Source organism: Theobroma cacao, chromosome 1 (assembly GCF_053813885.1).
Source record: "Theobroma cacao isolate CCN51 chromosome 1, ASM5381388v1, whole genome shotgun sequence".
In the NCBI taxonomy this organism is placed as follows: Eukaryota; Viridiplantae; Streptophyta; class Magnoliopsida; order Malvales; family Malvaceae; genus Theobroma; species Theobroma cacao.
Window position 1 is genome coordinate 2,764,926 of NC_142639.1, and position 19,878 is coordinate 2,784,803.

Here is a 19,878-nt window from a genome sequence, read left to right on the forward strand (position 1 = left end):
CCGGTTGATTTTTGTTATTGATGATTTGATATTTCTATTTGGATTATATAATGCTAGTTGATTTTTGTGTTGATGATGGTTGTTGTTTTGATTTCTAGAGAGTTTTTTTTTTTATTTTGTTATGTAGCTTTTTAGATTTTTGTGTTAATAGTTAGAGGAATTGAAACCCATGTTCAAACAAACTCAATATATTATCATAATTTTGGAAATTATGAGCATGTTTAAAGCCATCAAAAGATATGTAAGCACTCCCAATTCAACTTAATTACAGAATTAAACACAAATTCCAAATAAATGTTTTAATATATATTTATCAAGAAAAATAGAGATGCAGAGTTAAAATGGGCTTCCTTTTTAAAAAAATCAAAACCGTTATTGGTTTTTTTTTTTTGAAAAGCCAAAACCAATATTGTTAATTTGTATATATATATTTTTTGGTTGAACTGAATATTAACTTTTGTATGTTTTAATTTAAAACTTTTTAACTTGAAATATATGCATCTTTGGAATGATGAGAAATTAAGGAGACAAAGGGAGAAATTTTCCATTAATATATACAACCCAAGTCAAGACTTGTATTACTATATTTCTTCACGTACGTATAGAAATAAATGATTAAATAAATAAACATTGATTCTGCATACTTTATGCACAAAATTTAAAATTCATAGTCATTAATTATGTCATAAAATCTTCACGTCATCAAGATGGAGAAACGATGAATAGTTGGTGATAGAATGTGACTCTTCTAACGCTGTTAAATGGATAAGTCAACCGCACAATGCACCTTGAAGAATGCGAAAATGGCTGATCCAAATAGAGAGGATGAAAGAAAAACTTGTGGGATGGGATGTCAAGCATGTGAGGAGAGAGGCGAACCAAAGAGCGGATTCACTTGCCAAGGAGGGAGTTCAACTGCAAGAGGACATATTGAGAGTCTATCGGAATGACACCGGAGATCCAGGTACTTGTATGTTCACTACTCATCCAGAGAGCCTTGGTTACGTGCACAGATTCTATGATAAACAAGATCTTTTATTTTCTTGTGTGTTCAGCACAAGAAAACCTTGACTTGTGAGTTCAGCACAGATTCTTTTTTTTTGCTGATTCTTTGTACGAATTTTGGTTCTGTACGTGGTTCTGGTTTTTGTGTTTGACAAGATCACCTCTGTCTGTTTGATTGAGGTTTGCTAACCTCTTTTTGTTTGATGAGGGATGTATATGTTGTTTTTCTGGGCAAGGTAGGGGTTGGTCTTGTTGCTGCAGAATTTATTTTTTGTGATTGTGCAGCTTTTCCTGGAGGTTTTCTGCTCTTTTTGGATGTAGCTTTATTACTTTATGAATGAATTCTGCTTTTCAAAAAAAAAAATTGTCATAAAATCACTGAACTCTGACATTTGCTTTACTAATATATATGCATGTGCATGTGTGCCTACAAATTATGGAATTATTTCTTCCGGTGGGTGAAAAACATTGGCGGATCCAAGACGGGTAGAGTTAACATAATCTTGAGTTGAATGAGCTGAAACTCCAGGGATCACCAATCCTATTATTCTAAACACTCTTAGGAACCATCCTTCCTGATAATCCGGTCCCTTTGAGTAACAAATAGTGAAGCTTCTTATCAACTCAAACACTGCGTTTATCATCATGGGCACGGCCGATAACGGCGAAAAATAGTTCTTGTTTGGTAATTCTGGAACAACCTGCAACATTAAGAACCCCTCAAAGAATTAATAATTAATAATTATGTGTACGAATGATCAATTATATACATATATATAGACACTTCACTAATTAATTAAAAATGTTTTTTCAGTATTGAATTAAGAATTCTTGTCTTGGCCAAAGGAAAGCGACTAGGTAGAGTGCTACTAAAAGGATAGATAGGAACAATATGCCTGGTGATTGTGATAGGTTAGGTCTATGATCAGTCAGTATTAATTATTGAATAGAGAGGTTGTTGAGATAGGTTAATTGCTAAGTTGTTAAACTTGTTTGAGAATTTCAAATTATATAAAGTGGGTTGGCTTTTTACACTAATTCTGCTTGTGCTAGGCATGAACTAAATAAATAAACAGTTGCTTTAACCCAACAAATAGATAAAGATAGATGCTAATTACCTTTCCATGATAGTGCCTGTTGTAGTACAGGCAGGTGCCAAAGTGCTTGAACAAAAGATCCTTGTCATCGTAAGGCAGCCTTGGCACCATGTCATTGCCATAGACAACCCTGAAATATCGTATTTTATGCTCCTCCAACTTAATTTCCATGAATTTCCCAAAATTTTCATCTCCTGCTCTTGGTTGGCCGTATGTGTAAACCCCTTCCAATCTCTGCAGCAGCAATTTCTCGTCATGCAAAATCAAAATTGCTGGAAACAGAATTGCCAACGCCCCACCCAAGCTGTGGCCTGTCAATATGTATTTTGTTTTCTCACTTTCGCTCAAGAGTGCTTTCAATTTGTCTCTAATGTCATAGTAAGCTAATGCTTCTTTCCGGATTTCGTTTTCTTTGCATTCTGTTGGCCACCCCACGTTCTTTTGCAAGCCTAGGGCTTTCATAAAACCGCCATGGATTTTTCCCATGTTGGGGAGCTCATACCAAGAGAGATCAAAGTCTGAGCACCAGGCATCTGCATCAAATGGTTCCGTGCCCCTAAAGGCAACAACGATAGTGTCGTGGTCATCATTTTTATCACGAAGAAAGAACATCTGGGTTGTGGCTTTTTCTTGGTAATCTGCCAAACATAAGAAAATCACAAAACAAGTCATTGAATTTTTGTATAAACAAACAAATAATAGTTCTGTAGCATGATTGAACTTGTTTCATTGTGGTTAATGACGATTATAATTTAATAAACCAAACTATACAAACAAATCATGTCTTCAAGAAAATTCGTTCGTACCATTCCAGTAGTCGTAAAATCCCAAGTACTCCATCTGCGAAAAGAAATAATTATGTTCAGTAATAGTCCAGAGATCATGTCCAACCAAATTACATTTTTGTCAAATATCTTTACACAATTTGTTTATACCTTCCAATGATCCTTGACAATAGTTTCAATGTAGGCTCTGTTCTCATATGATGCTTTGGATGCCATCATAGACAGTGCCGAATAATACCTGCATCCATCTCCAGGTTTGATGTCCCCGTCTAGCTTCATTCTCTTATCCAAATTTCCAATGAAGGATATGAATGTTGCTGAATTCTTATCCGGTATCACAGCCTTCCCTGTACGCAAAAACAAATTTTACTTTGCTAGTATAAGTTATTGGTTTCTTAAGTACTAGAGTACATCTATCATAGGGTGCACTACGCCATGGCCTAATTGCCTGACATCTCCATGTCAAGCAAAGCTGGTTGCATGTGCATTCGTACCTTACACACGTGGCACTACCTACCGGGAGGCAGACACATTTTGACATGGTAGATAAAAATAGAAAACAGCTGCATATATAGATTAATAATGGTATTGGAGCAAATACATATCAATTCTTTGACTCACAGCAACAATTTTTCATTTTCAGCTCTCTATAAACAATTATATCGTGAAATACATGTGGGTATATTAATTAGTACATAGAGAGTTGAAATCATAGTATTCTCTTGTATCATCCACAACCTAACCACAAATATTTTGAGTTTTTATTATAATTGATTTAACTTAAATATTTTTTAAGCTTGAAAGAGTTATACATTTCCCATTTAGAAGATATTATTTAGTAATTGTTATATACCAAAAATACTGTTAAGATATTGTACAGTGCAAATGTGAAAAGTATAAGAGAATGCAGCTACTTAAAATTAAGAACACAATTTTTTTTAAAAAAAAAGATATCCTTGAAGGTCAATTTAATTTGGTATAATAATATTATCTTCTCTCCTTTACCTGGTTTCTTTCTTTCCGTTTTTTAAATTCAGGATTAGACAACCAACGTAATACTAAAAGGATATAAACTATATAACTAAAGATCTAGTCATTATTATATCAATAAATTAAAAAAAGAAAGAACAATGTTTATGTAGGATGAAGCAACTGTCTGCTTCTTTATGTTTTTTTATGGAGTCTCTGGCCTTATCAGTAATCAAATAAGCATGGACCAGCGGAGATCCTTATCATTTCTAGTGCGCAGGCTTTTGAGCTGTTAAAGGAGTTTTTCGTCCCAAAAGAAGGAGCTGCTAAGTAATAGTGGTAAATACGTGAACCAGGTGGCTAGAGGACCACCGACATGGACCCATCATCATAGAATTAAATATTTATGCTTTCACTTTCACAAATAAAAAATATCCTTGTTTAATTACTTTCAAACTCGAAAGCCATAAAATATACTACTTTTTATTAATTACACAGTGCAAAACATCCTTAACTCCAACAAAGAACTGTTCAATTGAAATTGATTAGGCAACTACATATATACTCGCTTGACTACAAAGATATTGTTTGCTTGTTGGACTCTAGGAATTGCGTGACTGTGAATGTAGGATGTGTTTTTTCCAAAGGGGTAATTGTGGTTTTCAGGCATTGATTTGATGGAGTCGAGCCCACTACTCTCGCAGCCAACAGAGAGTTACCAGTTGTCGCATTAAAGGGGTAACAACCAAGCCTCCCCCACACCCTTTTTAATTTGTTTTCTTACCCAGGAAGTCAACAGACGAATCATTCACTATCACCCATTGACGAGAGATAATTTTCACTTTTATCTCTCCAAATAAAGAGGAGAAAAAAGACCAAGAGTATACTGTATATTTTCTAGTTTGGAGGAATCATAAAATTTTTAAATTAAAAACAGGTATGTTGTTCTTCCTGGAAAGCATGGGTCTTAAGATTCTTAACGATTCTCTTTGTCTCTCGATTAATTAGTTTGGGTACTCCTAGAGTTTTGAAGAGTGGTTCCTAACCACCAAAGTTTTTTAATTACAATTGCCAGTGGGAGTAACATGTACTGATGGTATTGACTAATTAAAGACAGACTGCAGTGATCTATGTAGTAAAATAAAAACACAGTAAAAACGAATCATACAGTAGTATTTTGTTGCCTTTTATCTTGTTCTCTCTACAATTTTATTCAGTCAGAACTCACAAATTCACTCTGGCACTAGAAGGTGATCAGGGCCTTTTGCTAATGACAATGGACTGGGTCATTTTTTTTTATTTTTTCTTTTGAACGAAGGATATATGTCGAGAAGATCCTAAAAGAAATTGAGGAACACTGATTCTTGCCTTAACATGCCATTTTGCTCGTAAATATATCAATACATGATGCAACTAGCGTACCACGAATATGAAGTTAAAGGAGAAAAGCAAGGGAGAAATTAGTTCAAGCCTACATACATACCTCGTACGAGATTAAAAATGAGGACAAAAAAGTTCCGGTTACATGACAGAAGGTTGAGCCACATCTCGATTAGTGATCCCATCCATGACATTGGCTTGGAAGTAAACATGAGGAACTTCTGCGCCACAATCGAGATGAATATCAGCCATCTGTACCGGAAACTTTCTTCTGTTCCTGCAGAACTATCTACGAATTTTCTGTCCTCCAAACTACTGGAAAACAAGATGCGAAACAGATCAACGAATTTCACTTCTTCAGGTTTCAATATCATGTAATTGCAAGAGAAACCCTTGTCGCACTCCCTTGTTTCTGCTTGCGCTTCCATTATGCTGCAGCAGCGGAGGAAGAAGAAGAAGAAAATTCTGGGAGTTACTTACATTTCTGGCTATGGGAGACTTTAAACCCCTTTATATAGACAGAAAACAAGAAAGAAAATAACTACTCATAATCTATTCAAAATAAATAAAAAAAGACCATACCAGTAGTAGACCTAGTGGTTATACAAAGCACAGAGTTGGTTGCTTGAACATGTAATGAGTGGTTACTGATAATCAATCGTGATGCCACTTAAATTGATATCAAGCGGTCTAATTGGCAGTGTGTGGCTAAATTGAGACTCGGAAGCCTATCTGCTTCCCGGAGTGGGGTCTTGAGCCTGATTTGCCAGCTATCGCATCAATCACAAAACGACAGGAGCACATTTCTTTTCACTGTTTTTTCACATTGCTTAATTTATTTTCTTATCTCTGAATAAAAATATTTTTAGACTTTTTACAAATCTTTCTTCCCTGTTTTCCTATTGACCAGAAGCCTCCATTTTTGTCAGTCGTCTTACTCTTTCTCAACCACTCTTAAACTGGGACCTTTCTCTTTCATCGTGCAAAACATGTGTAATTGGACAGAGCTCACATGGCTCTTTTTTGCCTTGTTGTTCATCTGCAACATCTGCTGTCATATTTCCTTATCTTCATAATCACTGTTCTACAGTACTTCTTTCGGAGTACATCTTTTGTTGTTTCTTTCGTAGAAAAAGTCTTCTATTTAAATTATTTGCAAGCTTGGCTAAAGCAAGTAGACTATCTAGACATGTGCATTAATTACTTTAGCATATACACAAATTTTAAGCACTTAAAATGGAGTAATGCATTAACTAGTTATTGTATTTTACTATGATGATTTTTCGGTGTTCTAAAACTTTTTCTGAATCTATTTATGATTAATATTATGGGTAATTGATCGCAACTCAATTTGAAAATTATGATAAAATTATATGTAATTTTTTCTCACACTTATTGGTTTTTCATTCTTTTAAGTAAGAAATGTTTGCCAAGGTCAAGTTCCTTTAATTGTAGCCGTCGTTGCTCAAAATAATCTAGCCACGGCTAATTTAAAGCGACAGTTAAACTGCATTTAGTCACGTAACAGGAAGAATACACGTATTAGTAAGTCATTAGTTGATTAGTTGATTAATTAATTACATTGCAAGGTAAGTCTTTTGGTATGAAAACTTGTTTCAGAAGAAAAAGTATTTTTTTCTTAACAAAACGAGCTCTATGAGGTCATTTAGGTGTGAGTGTTTCAGCCAACCTTAGCATTTTATTAACATCCATACTTCTATTCTATTTTATACCCCAATATTCCAAGCCCTAACTAAACCTCTAGATGGCTACTTGATCCGTGTTTATACTATAATGTACATTGACTAATAATATACTATATCATTCAACTCATACGCATGTTTTTCTTCAAAGGAGAAACATAAAAAAAATCTCAAGTAATTTGCATACATGTTGAATAAATAAAAGCTTTCCTTTGTCTCATGGGTATCATTAGAATTGAAATATTAAAATTTGGGTCTTTTACTATTAATATTCAAACTTTTGCTACTTTTTTTGTCAGTAGACTGTATTCTTTAAATATCATAGAGGAATGTCTTGTATTTAGATCTTTGAAACATTATCTTTAATAATTTTATAAACTTCTGCATAAACATTATCTTTGTATAGTAGTTCTTATTATAGAATTTTATTTTTAAAACTTTTTTTTTTGAAAAGTGGATTTTATTGAATCAAAAGCTAGAATGTCATAGGAAGTCTAGCACCCAACACTGGTGGAAGACTCCTCTTGGCATAGGAAACTAGCTTGGGGAAAGAGTTTATCCCGAAGTATAGTTAACAAAAGTAGCTGCGACAGAGCCAATTAAAACAAGAGAGCCCTACAGAATATCTATGGGCACAAAAAAAAAAGTTCTAATTACATGAACAACCTGAAAAATGGCATCTGATCATCCAGAAAACTCTTAAAGTTAACCAGCTCAAAGAGAAGCACATGAGAAAATCCGACCTTGACCTTTATGCAGCAAGTAGTGGCAAACCAAAGCTCTACCTCTCCCGACCCTTATCCAGAAGCAGAGAGGGAACACCCTGAATCACCAAGATGGGAAGTTCGCACCGCGACCAGAAATGATAAACCACCTATCTCTTCATTAATAATTCTTTTTCATTTATTATTTTTTATATATGTAGAACAACCTTTAAAATTATGCATCACGAGCGGGCCATGGGAATGGTCGATTCTTATCCATAAATATGAAAATCCTCCAATTTTCATCACTTTTTTGTCGTTTCTTAAAGGAACTTTTCTTTTAAATGGAAAATAAGGGCTGAAGGAAATAATGAAAAGCCAAGGGGCCAAGACCAAAAGTATTAGGCAAGGTTCTGATATTTTTGGCTGATTCCCTCGCCCCCTGAATTCTGCAGGGTTGCCAGAAAACTGAAAATAATAGTTAGTGTGTGTGAGATGGGAAACGTGGTTAGTTGTCTTTATTCTTACGGGGGTTGCCTCAGCTGATAATAGGAGATAACTCACTTGTTTTTATACATGCCAATGGCACTGATTATTAGAGCCTTTTCTCTATTACGGAAATAATTTTACATTAAAGAAATATTTTGAAAATTTGAACTACATCTTCTTCATTTCTCGTATAAAATTGTTCTCTTTCACAGTAGAAATTTTTTTTTTTTTTTAAAAAAAAAGGACTAGAAAGAGACAACATAGGGAGGCATGCATGTGCAGTCACTAAGGTAAAATGTACTATTTACTTATTTCTTAGTAAGAGAATTTTTTTTGGTATATATTTAGAAAATGTGGAATCTAGTACCTAAATAAGTGAAGAAATCCCGTAGAGTGTTGATGGGAAAATATTGATTCTCGTTGCTCCATCTTCTATTAATTATTGTGTAAATAAAATACAGTCCAGGGTGTGTACAAAAAAAAAAAAATAGACCAGTTATGAGCCGGGAAAGGAAATTTATGAAAAAATAAAATATATTTAGTTCAGTGAGATGAGTGAACTTTGCTTTTTCTCTCTGCCCTATACAAACTTTCTATTTTCATAAGAAACAAATGGGTGCATAAGTGCATATTTACTTCTTAATTGTTTTTTCAAAACATATTAATATGTTGATTAAAGAAAAAATTACATAACTATCGAGTCAATTTAAAACATAAATTCATATCCACGTTATAACCTTCACAACTCAAAACAGCATGAATCCATTTAATGAAAATTCTGAAAACAACTCTTACTTTCTTTATTGTAGTAAGTATATTTTTGAAATTTTAATTTTTCAGTTTGTATATTTGATTTTGGTAATTAAACTTCTTAAGTAAACAGTGATTTTATAAAAAAAAAAAAAAAGGAGTGAGTTTAATTATATTTTCATGACTTTTCACAAAAAAAATTATATTTTCATGACTATATGTTTTACACATTAAAATAATTAAGTTAACAATCAAGAAATAATCCGACCGAATCAGCATGGTACCGCACGAGGAACACGATGTTCATTGATTAATAGTCGGTGCTATACATAATTATAAAAACCTATCCTCCATCACATGGGTGTCCCACTCTGGAGGGCGTAACAACCGGATTGAGAGGGCAAAAACAATAATCAATGAAAATATCCAGGGAAATAGATAAGGAATGTAATTAATCACAAAATTGGGGCCCGTTTTAGCATCATTTTGTCTATGGATTTATTATAAGCTTAGTTTGCTTTCAACATTTCTTATTGTGGTGGGATCGTATGATGGGACGGTAGTTGGGTCCAAGATTTGACAGGTTGGTAATGATGGAAATGAAAGCTTCCTATTCAATATTTACGGTTCAAAATTGTTCAACAGGTTCTGATTTTTTATTTAATAAAATAAAATTTTGAATCATATCTTTAAATAAAAAATATACATTAATCATTAAATCAACTCGTAATTTTACCCGATACAAAAATGTTTTGGAGCCAACTGCCTTGAAGCTTTTTTTTTTTTCAAGAGCTGTTATCATTTCATTGGCTAAGCAAGAATACACTCAAAAAGGAAGACACTATACCTGCATCCACCATGAAAACATGTTTGCAAACAACCAAAATACAATCTGCAGTAGCTAGATCGACCTGGGAACCCCAAAAGACAAAATTTACAACCTCCCGACAAGCACAAGAGAGGATCTAGCCATACAAAACAAAAAAAAAAAAGACCCCTGTACAGCATGCACATTCATTCACAGCATTAGACAATAAACCCAAAAAAAGTTTGAACTCCTCTGTATATTGTTCACTTTAACTGCCTTGAAGGTTAAACCTCAAACAACTTGAACAATTCTTTTTTATTATCACAAATACAAAAATCACAAATAAATTGAAAATGCCCAACATGATAAATCATCCTAGTTACGAAGGTGATAGTTTTGCAGCCTTTGCTATTGTGGGCATGCGTGCACCTTCCTATTAGTTTTCTTGAAATCTCCCAAAACCCAAATTCTAATTCTAGTAGGCCTAATCAACATAGTTTATTAATCCGCACAATCATAGATCAGGCCTTCCTTTCTTTTTTTTTGTTGTTGAAAAGTGGTATTTTATTCTTCCATCACCAGCTTATGCCATGACAAGTCTTAGGCCATAAGACTTTGGAATCATAGATCAGACCTTATTAATTATTACAGTAACAAGGCCACATCATCAGTACTGGTTTGTCTGCGTTGGGGAAGAAAAGCTTCTGGAGATCCAAGGCGGGTGGAGTTCACATAATCCTGGGGACAATGAGCTGGTATACCAGGGACAACCAATCCAATTACTCTGAAAACTATTAGCAGCCACCCTTCTTGGTAATCCGATCCCTCCTTTACTATAGTGAAACTTCTTATCAGCTCTTGTACAGCGTTTATCATCATTAGGAATACGCTCCAAATCGAGAAGTAGTTCTTGTTTGGTTCTTCCTCAACAACCTGCATTTAAAATCCCAAAGAATGTGCATAGGCTATCAACCAATTTCCTTATCAACACATTTATTAAATAAAGTTGTTAGAAGAGAATTTAGAATTGAGTAATTGTCAGTGACGAGAATTGATTTCTGGAAGAGGGACCCTTTATATTTCAAGGATGACGGTGATAAATCATAAAATTAGGTCTGTAATCAACCTGCGGTATTAATTTCGTAATTGCTGAATTATTGACTATAGATGGGTGGCTGAGATTTTGAAGTTGACTGGCTGAGATTTTGAAGTTGACTATATATCTATACGATATATAATGACTATAAATATTATACGAGGTATATATCGTATAGATATATCAACTTTAATTTCATAATTTCGTAATTCCGACGATATATACCTCGTATAATATTCATTGCCAGACCAAAGAAAGCCATCATTACTTGACAAAAGGTTGATCAAGGTCTCGATCAATGACCCTATCCATGCTAATGGCTTCGATACCAATTGCAGAAGATACTGTGCCAGTATGGAGACGAATATAAGCAATCTGTACCAAAAATTCTTCTGTGTCTCATGAAAGCTATCGATAAATTTTCTGTTCTTTAAATCACTAGAAAACAAGAGGCGCAAGTTATCAATGAAAGTGGCCTGCTTAGGGTTCAATAGCAAATAATTGCTACAGAAATTCTTGTTGGACGTCTTGGCTTCCATATCTACACAGCAAAAGAACTTCTCAGGTTTGTGATTGTTTTTTGTGATGTCCTCTACGCATCTTTGATACCAAATTTATGGACTGAAAAGAGTACTAGAGATAGAAACAGAGTGGGTTAGGTGAGCTAGTCATCACTTTCATATGTACAATATTTAATTATAAAAGGTTCATAATTTCTATCATATGTTCTTCCTTTGTCCAATGACCTACTAACGTTAATTTGACCTTTACTCCTTTAAGGGAGTTGATGTCGAAAAGGCCTCATCAATCATTCCGACTCGGCTGCTCGATCCCTTATTTACATATTTTTTGACCACAAATCCTCAGCACTATTCATCCTAACAACCATCTTCCTGGAATTTCTTCTTTGGAGTACAAAAGCATAAGGGAGGTCATTAAAACGTGTAATTATATAAATATATTTAAAGCATTGAAGTTCAACTTAATTTTTTTTATGAGAAAAATTTAGCAAGAAGAGGACAAAAAAAAGTGCCTTGCCGTTAACACTGTTAAACAAGTTTACACTATTGGTTGTGTCCACACACTTGTGTACATAAAGTAATAATTTTTTTAAAAAAAAATAAGACATGCATGAAAACATTGAAAAATATTATTTTTTAAAAATTGCGTGTTTGACAGATTTTTTTTTTTTAATCTTTGATGTATTTAACATATTGATTATGTGAAAATTTCAGCTCCAAGGTGCTGATTTTGGAACCTAATTATTGGGGCCGTGACCTTCCAATTATTTTCTACATCAATCATCATAAACACTGACATTTATCAATATTATCTGCGATTAAGAAAGGATCCCGTGTTATTTTTTAAAATTTTTTTAAAAAACAAGTTAGATTATATTGATTAAGGAATTCATGATGATAAAGTTTTTTTTAAAAGGTGGATGATGATGATAAAGTTGGCTACTAGAGTAATAAAGAGACATTTTTTGAAATCTAAAAAAAAAACTTATTTTTTTAAATTGATTTTAAAGCCAACCAATATTTAGAGCTACTGAGATATAATAAAATTTCATTTTTTAAAAAAAAATCTAAGTATAAAATATCTAATTATCTAACTTCCATCATCAAAAAATTAAAATAAATCTCTTAAAACTTAAAATTTTTAATATATATATATATATATATATATATATATATATATATATATATATATATATATATATATATATCATAACCCCTACCCCTCTAAAGCTTAAAAATTAAATAAGTCTTAATATCCTATACGAATACAAGCCTTAAGCTTTAATCTAATTACCTAATTAAGTGCAAAGTGTCTAATTAATAATCATCTAACAATTACCTAACTTAAGTCAATGTGTAATTGTTAGGTAATATCCATAAACACTTATTTAACGTATTTACTCAAGAAAAAAAATACAGTTAACACTAATTTGTTCCTAAGTTGTGGTATTTTTTTTTTTTGAAAGGCATCAGAATTTCATTTCATAAAAACACTAAGTTGTGGTGTTATATGGATTATGAAATTACATTAGTAACTTCTTTCAAGTTTTTTATGTTTTCATATTAATTTTTAATAATTGTTTTTTAACTTTTTGACATTAAAAATTATACTAGTTTATCAATTTTATATTTTTTAATGAAAACATAAAAAATAAACTTTAATACCAAATTGTTTTCTTAAGTTGTATGTAGTTAAATGTGAATATCTAATTTGAAATAAAGAGAGTATTATTATTTTTATTAATTATTAGTAAATGTTTTAATATTTTCCCAAAATAAGATTATATTAATAATAAAAAAGATATAATATCAATAATTTTTTAAACTAAATTATTAAATAAATTTTAAAAATAAAAGTTTAAAAAATAGATAAAATTGGTTAAAACCGAATTAATCAACTAAAATCTTTTAAATAGTTAAGTCAGTTAAGAAAAAAATTCAATTGATTCGATTAAATTTCTACATAAAATCAATTAACTAGATTAATAAAAAATTTTAACTGATTTAGCGAATTTAATCCATTTCTCACTTCTATTGGTAGCATAGTTTTCATATTTTGGGCCCTTGTTATATGAATAGAAGTAATAAGCAACAGGGTTAAAAGATTGATTTGCAAATTTCATAAGACCAGGGGCAGTGAGCTGGAATGCACACACCAGGCGTGAGAAATTCGATTATATGCTGACAACTTTTAGCAACAACCCTTCGTTCTAACCGATTCCATCGCCATCAGCAACAGTAAAACATCTTATCAGCTCTCACAAGTTTGTTTGTGAAATTAATTTCAGAGAAGGAGACCATTTACATTGCATTTATTTAAAGAACGGATTTGAATCTTTGATTATTTTGCAAAGAATAATAGTCATTGAGTCAAGTCTAGATTGTTTATATTATATAGATTTATTAATTTGATTGTGATTAGTTAGCCTGGAGTTAAATGACAAAAAATTTACCTAATGATTATAGCAATATTTATCTGTAATCCTAAAATATGGTTATTAATTAATAATTTATTTTCTTAATATTTTTAAAATTTGCTTCATAATTAATTATATAAAATTTGTAATCGTATTCAAATATTTAATCTATTAATTGATATGTGTATATATAGTTTTTATTTAAAAAATTAAATTTCAATTCCCTTCTTTCAAATTAAAAAAAAATTATATAAACTCAACCCATATAGTATATGAATGGGAGAATAAAATATTACAAAATTTCTCAAGGAGTATATGAATATATATATATATATATATCAGGACCATGTGGGTTTCAAATAAAATATTTTAAAAAATCAGGCCTTATTAATTATTGGAGGAACAAGGTCACATCATCACTGGTTTTTTCTGCGCTGGGGAAGAAAAGCATCTGGAGATCCAAGGCGGGTGGAGTTAACATAATCCTGGGGTAAATGAGCTGGTACACCAGGGACCACCAGTCCAATTATTCTAAAAAAAATTGTCAGCCACCCTTCTCTGTAATCCGGTCCCTCCTTCTTGACTATAGTGAAACTTCTTATCAGCTCTTGCACAGCATTTAGCGTCATGGGAAACACGCTCCAAATCGAGAAGTAGTTCTTGTTTGGTTCTTCCTCAACAACCTGCATTAAAATTCCCAAATAATTTTCAAAGAGAATGCAGGATTTTGTAATTGTCAGCGGCGAAATTGATTTCAGGAGGAGGGACCCTTTATTTGTCAAGGACCAACCCTTGGTATTAATTACGTAATAGATGGGTTGCTGAGATAGATTTGTTGCTGATCTGAGCTGTTATAATCTCGCAAGTGGCTGACATAGAATTATTAACTTGAAAATAAAAAAATTAAAGAGATGGGTCACTGCTTAATTACCTCTCCTTCATAGCGCCTGTTGTAGTAGACGCAGCTACCAAAGTGCTTGAACAAAAGATTTTTGTTATCGAAAGGAACCCTTGGCACTATATCGTTACAGTAAACGAATCTGAAATATTGAATTCCATGCCGCTTCAAATTCTTTTCCATGAAATTCCCAAACATCTCATCTCCTACTCTTGGTTGCCCGAAAGTATACACTCCTTCCAATCTCTCCAGCAGCAATTTCTCATCATGGAAAAACAAAACTGCTGGAAACAGAATTGCTAGCGCCCCACCCAAACTGTGACCTGTCACTATAAATTTTGCTCCATCATTTTTGTTCAAAAGGTCTCTCAACGTTTCCCTGAGGTGATAGTAGGCTAATGCTTGTTTGCTGTTTGTCTCTGGCACGACTTTCTTAGGCCAACCTAAATTTTTCTGCAACCCTAAGGCTTTCATGAAACCGCTATGAATCTTTCCAACGTCCGGGATCTCGTACCAAGAGATATCAAAGTCCGAACACCAATCATCTGCATTAAACGGTTCAGTTCCTCTAAATGTAACAACGATAGTGTCATGATCACCACTTCGATCTCGAAACAAGAAGGCTTGTGTTGTAGCTTTTTCCATGTAATCTGCCGGAGTAAAAATGAACTAATTTAAATCAATTTGTAAGTCATTAATATTTGCATATATAAATACAAGAAAATGTTCATTTATTTTTTTCTTTTGTAATTTGATAAATGGAAAATAATAATAATATGTTATCCTAAAAAGCAAGAAGTTGGGTACCATTCCAATAATCAAAAAATCCCAAGTGCTCCATCTGCAGACAAAGATAGCTAAATTAATATATAACTTCAATAATATTCAAGTGATCAAATTCCCAGCCAAATATCATGAAATGTTATATATATATATATTAAAAAAAGTAAAATGTTTCAAAAAAAAAAAAGTAACAACTTTGTTGTTGTACCTCCCAATGATCCTCTACAATAGTTTCGGTGTAACCTCTATTATTATAGGCTGCTTTAGATGCCATCATCGCAAGTGCTGGATAGTACTTGCTGTCTCCATGTTTGATTTTAATGTCTAGCTCCATTCTCAAGTCCCCATTTCCAATAAAAGAAGTAAATGTTGCCGAGTTTCTGTCTGGAATCACAACCTTCCCTGTTGAATGTACAACATTCTCATTTAGTCTATGCAAATTTAGTCTGCCCCCAACCACAGAATTTCTTTTAATCATGCTAAATTAATTTCTAACTATTTGATTGGATTTTTTTCCTTTTTTTGTATTAATTATCTTGGGACAAATCAAGCAATCAACCTTGCTACAAGTGTTTTAAGACCAAAAATTAACATTTAATTAAATGGTTACACTTTCAAAAAAGTAAAAATTAAAAAATCAGTTAAAAAAATTTATCTGAATTCTATTTGAGTTGGACTAGTCACCAGTTTCAATTTTTTTAACATTTCCTACCAGACGTGCATTTGTACTTTGCTCTTGTCAATCGGGAGACAGACCAAGTCATACTGTCTTAAAGAAAAAGAAATAAAAAAAATTACTCCACTAGACATTGACAAGGTCATATTGTACCATAAGAAATTAAAAAAAAAATAGAATTACTCCAGGGACAGGAAAGGAATTAAAGGGAAGCTTGTTAGGTGCATTAATTTGATAAGCCAAACATTGCAATCGCCTTCTAGTTAGTCTAGTATACTTTGTTTTACTCTTGACTTCAAAAACTGATGATCAATCAACTTTAAGCTCAACAACTTTCTGTTTACGAAATGAAAGATAATAGACTAAATCTATACAATACGTGTAAACATACCTCGTATGATATTCATTATCAGACCAAAGAAGCCATCATTACTTGACAGAAGGTTGATCAAAGTCTCGATAGATGACCCTATCCATGCCAATGGCTTCGATACCAGTTGCAGAAGATATTGTACCAGTATGGAGACGAATATAAGCAACCTGTACCAGATATTCTCCTGTGTCTCATGAGAGCTATCAATAAATTTTCTGTTCTTTAAATCACTAGAAAACAAGAGGCGGAAGATATCAATGAAAGTAGCTTGCTTAGGGTTCAATAGCAAATAATTGCTACAGAAACCCTTGTTGCACGCCTTGGCTTCCATATCTACACGGCAAAAGAACTTCTCTGGTTTGTGATTGCTTTTGTGATGGCCTCTACCCAGCCTTGATACCATATTTATAGACTGAAAAAAGCAATAGAGATAGAAACACAAAGGGGTAGGATGAGCTAGTCATCACTTACCTTTTTCCAATATTTAATTATAAAGGGTTCATAATTTCTCTCACATGTTTTTCATTGGTCTAATGATATAATGTTAATTTGACCTTTACCCCTTTAAGGGAATTGATGTCAGAAAAGGCCTCATTAATCATTCCGACTCGGCTGCTCGATCCACTATTTACATATTTTTTTGACCACAAAGCCTTAGAATAATTCATCACCTTCTTCCAGGAATTTCATCTGTGGAGTACAAAAGCATGTAGGAGGTCATTAAAACGTGTAAAACAGTGAATCCGTGGTCATGGTTGATTCTTGTACAAAGTCGGAAAGTACCAAGAAGTTCCTATTTCTATTCTCAAATTCATTTTCAACATTTCAGTTTCTATTACTTGCTTTGAACATGATTTTATGTTGAGTTCAATCCCAAAGTTAATAAATTACTACTAACTCAAAAATCATTTATATACGACAAAAAGGAAGGAAATGTGTCATACCGTCAATATTGTTAAACAAGTTCACTCCATTCACTGTGTGAAAACACTTCATTGTAATAATTTGTTTTTTTAAAAAAATGACATGCATGAAAATATTGAAATTATTTTATTCTATAATTTTTTATATATTTAACAAATTGATTAACTTTTCATTTGTACTCAGCCTAGCATAGTTTTCAACATTTCCAGACCTTATTATATAGGAATAGGAGTAACAAGCCAAGAGGGTTAAATTATTGCGGTTCAAATTACATAATCCTGGGGAGACAGTGAGCTGGGATACTTCCACCAGGGACGAGCAATAGGAAAATCCGGACAACTTTTTGCAACCACCCTTGTTTTTAATCTAATCCATCGCGATCAGCTACAGTGAAACTTCTTATCAGTTCTCAAAATGCGTTTAGGTCATGGGGTCAATGGCCGGTGGGAGGTGAGATGAAATTCTTGTTCTTTGGTTTTCTTGCTCAACAGCTTGCATAAAGAATCCAAGGAGGAAGTGAGTGTGCCTGAGTCGTCCACAATAGAATACATAACATATTAAAGATTAATGTTGATTAGAAGAATTAAGTCATTCCGCATAAAGAATGCACACGTTTGTTTCTGAAATTAATTTCAGAGAAGGGGACCATTTATATTGCATAGGTTTTTTTTGGTTGGTACATATGAGATTAGAGATATATAAGAGAATGAGATTTGATTAGTTGATCTTTTTCTCTGTTAAGAGAATAATAACAGTTAGATCAAGTCTGAGTTATTTATATTGTATAGATTTATTAATTTGACTGTGATTAGCAAGATGTAAGTTAAATGACAACAAAATTCTCAAATGATTATAGTAATCTTTATCTATTATCCCAAAGTATGGTATTAATTAATAATTCATTTTTCTTAATGTTTTATTTTAGAATTCACTTCACATTCAATTATATAATTATATAATCTCATATTATATATGAATGAGAGAATAAAAAATTTATATAATCTCAATCAATATGAATAATCAATCTCAATCAACATGAATACATATCAAGTTCACGTGAGTTATAAATAAAATTTAAATGGATCCCATCACAATTCACAAGTCATGATTAGAATCAGATAATCACAAAATTACACTATAATATAAGAATTAAAAAAATCAATTGCAGTTGATATGAACCTTTTCTTATGTCTACGAAAGAAATTAATGATAGCTCACCCTTTCCTTTCATAATGCTTGTTGTAGTAGACATAGGTACCAAAGTGCTTGAACAAATATATAATTATTACCATCATTACAAAGAAGCCCTGGTACTATATCATTACTGTAAACAATCTGAAATATCGAATCCCATGCTGTTCAAATTCTTTGCTCTGATTTTTGCTCGAAAGGGCGACTTTTCGCTCAAATGATAGTAGGCTAATGGGCGCTTTCCGTTTTCAATCTGGCGTGAATTCGTTTGGCAAATGTAGGCATCATGCCAAGCTTAAGGCTTTCATGAAACCAGCATGAATGTTGGCAATATTGTTGAGGTTGGGCTGCTCCTTTTAGGGCTTGCTTATGTGTTGATTAATTTGGGGTTTCTTAAGTTTGAAGTTCAAGGACTGGTTTCTTGTCCGAGAACTTGAAAGCCCAATCTTTGGCTCTACATCACGGCTACATAGAACAAAGAAAAGCATCTAGGGGCCTTCCAGGGCCTATAGGCCCAAGTTCTTCCTTTTTCCAAGCTATGTGCATCAGCAATATATAAAAAGATATAGGTGAGTCCCCTAGCGCGTTGGAACACACTTCTCACCTTTGCATAAGCAACTATACTATCAACTATCAAAAGGAAAAAAAAGGACAAAAAAAATCTTATTTTACAATATGATGCATAAATGTATTGATGTTTTCATTTTCGAACGAGGAAAACAAATATTTTTTAAACGTCTCAAAATAAAGATGAATTGTAATCTTTTAATGGTCGTATGGAATTGTACTTTAATTAATGACTTAATTTAAGTATCATTTGACGTTGAAGGCTCTAGAGCTACAAATGTCTTCCACAAACACAATCATACATGTACGCATTGTCTAGCCATGGACCAAAAGGCCATAGGAGTGGAAAAAGCTACTGATTTCTCAGAATTGAAACAGTTGTAATAGCCAAATAAAAATTCAAGGCTTTTTCTTACATTTTCAATATTCTTGCAGTTGCAGAGATTTGGGAGGTAGGGGGAATTTGGGACAGCTTTTACACAATTGTTAAAGATTTGGGAAATTTCTTCTTTTTTACTTGGAGAGATCTCTTGCTTCCAGATGAAAAGGCAAAGAATTTTATCTTCTTAAAAAAGAAAACTATAAAAAACTCTGGGAAGCAAACAATGAAGACTAAACATAGACAAAGTTATCCAAAGTTGTGTCTGAGATCCCTACAACATCTTCATGCATTTCACCTTGCACAAGCGACGTAGGAATGGAAGAATTTCGGTCCAAAAACATTAGATCTAAGACCTCCCCA

General features: G+C 32.8%; 2 protein-coding genes across 2 annotated transcripts; both read right to left on the reverse strand.

Annotated features, from left to right (window-relative positions):
• Nucleotides 1-1,353: 1,353 nt before the first annotated feature.
• On the reverse strand, nt 1,354-5,929 carry LOC18611137 (triacylglycerol lipase OBL1-like). Its single transcript, XM_007047211.3, has 6 exons — nt 5,819-5,929; nt 5,340-5,668; nt 3,038-3,234; nt 2,909-2,942; nt 2,124-2,740; nt 1,354-1,706 (listed from the first exon to the last, which is right to left on the reverse strand). Exons 2-6 carry the CDS (start codon nt 5,662-5,664, stop codon nt 1,440-1,442), a joined length of 1,440 nt encoding a protein of 479 aa, XP_007047273.2. The 5' UTR covers nt 5,665-5,668; nt 5,819-5,929; the 3' UTR covers nt 1,354-1,439.
• An 8,020-nt stretch (nt 5,930-13,949) lies between these two features.
• On the reverse strand, nt 13,950-16,843 carry LOC18611140 (triacylglycerol lipase OBL1-like). The gene is made up of 5 exons (XM_007047215.3): nt 16,473-16,843; nt 15,614-15,807; nt 15,430-15,463; nt 14,656-15,272; nt 13,950-14,407 (listed from the first exon to the last, which is right to left on the reverse strand). The coding sequence occupies exons 1-5, from the start codon at nt 16,783-16,785 to the stop codon at nt 14,141-14,143; spliced, it is 1,425 nt and encodes a 474-aa protein (XP_007047277.3). The 5' UTR covers nt 16,786-16,843; the 3' UTR covers nt 13,950-14,140.
• Between the last annotated feature and the right edge of the window lie 3,035 nt (nt 16,844-19,878).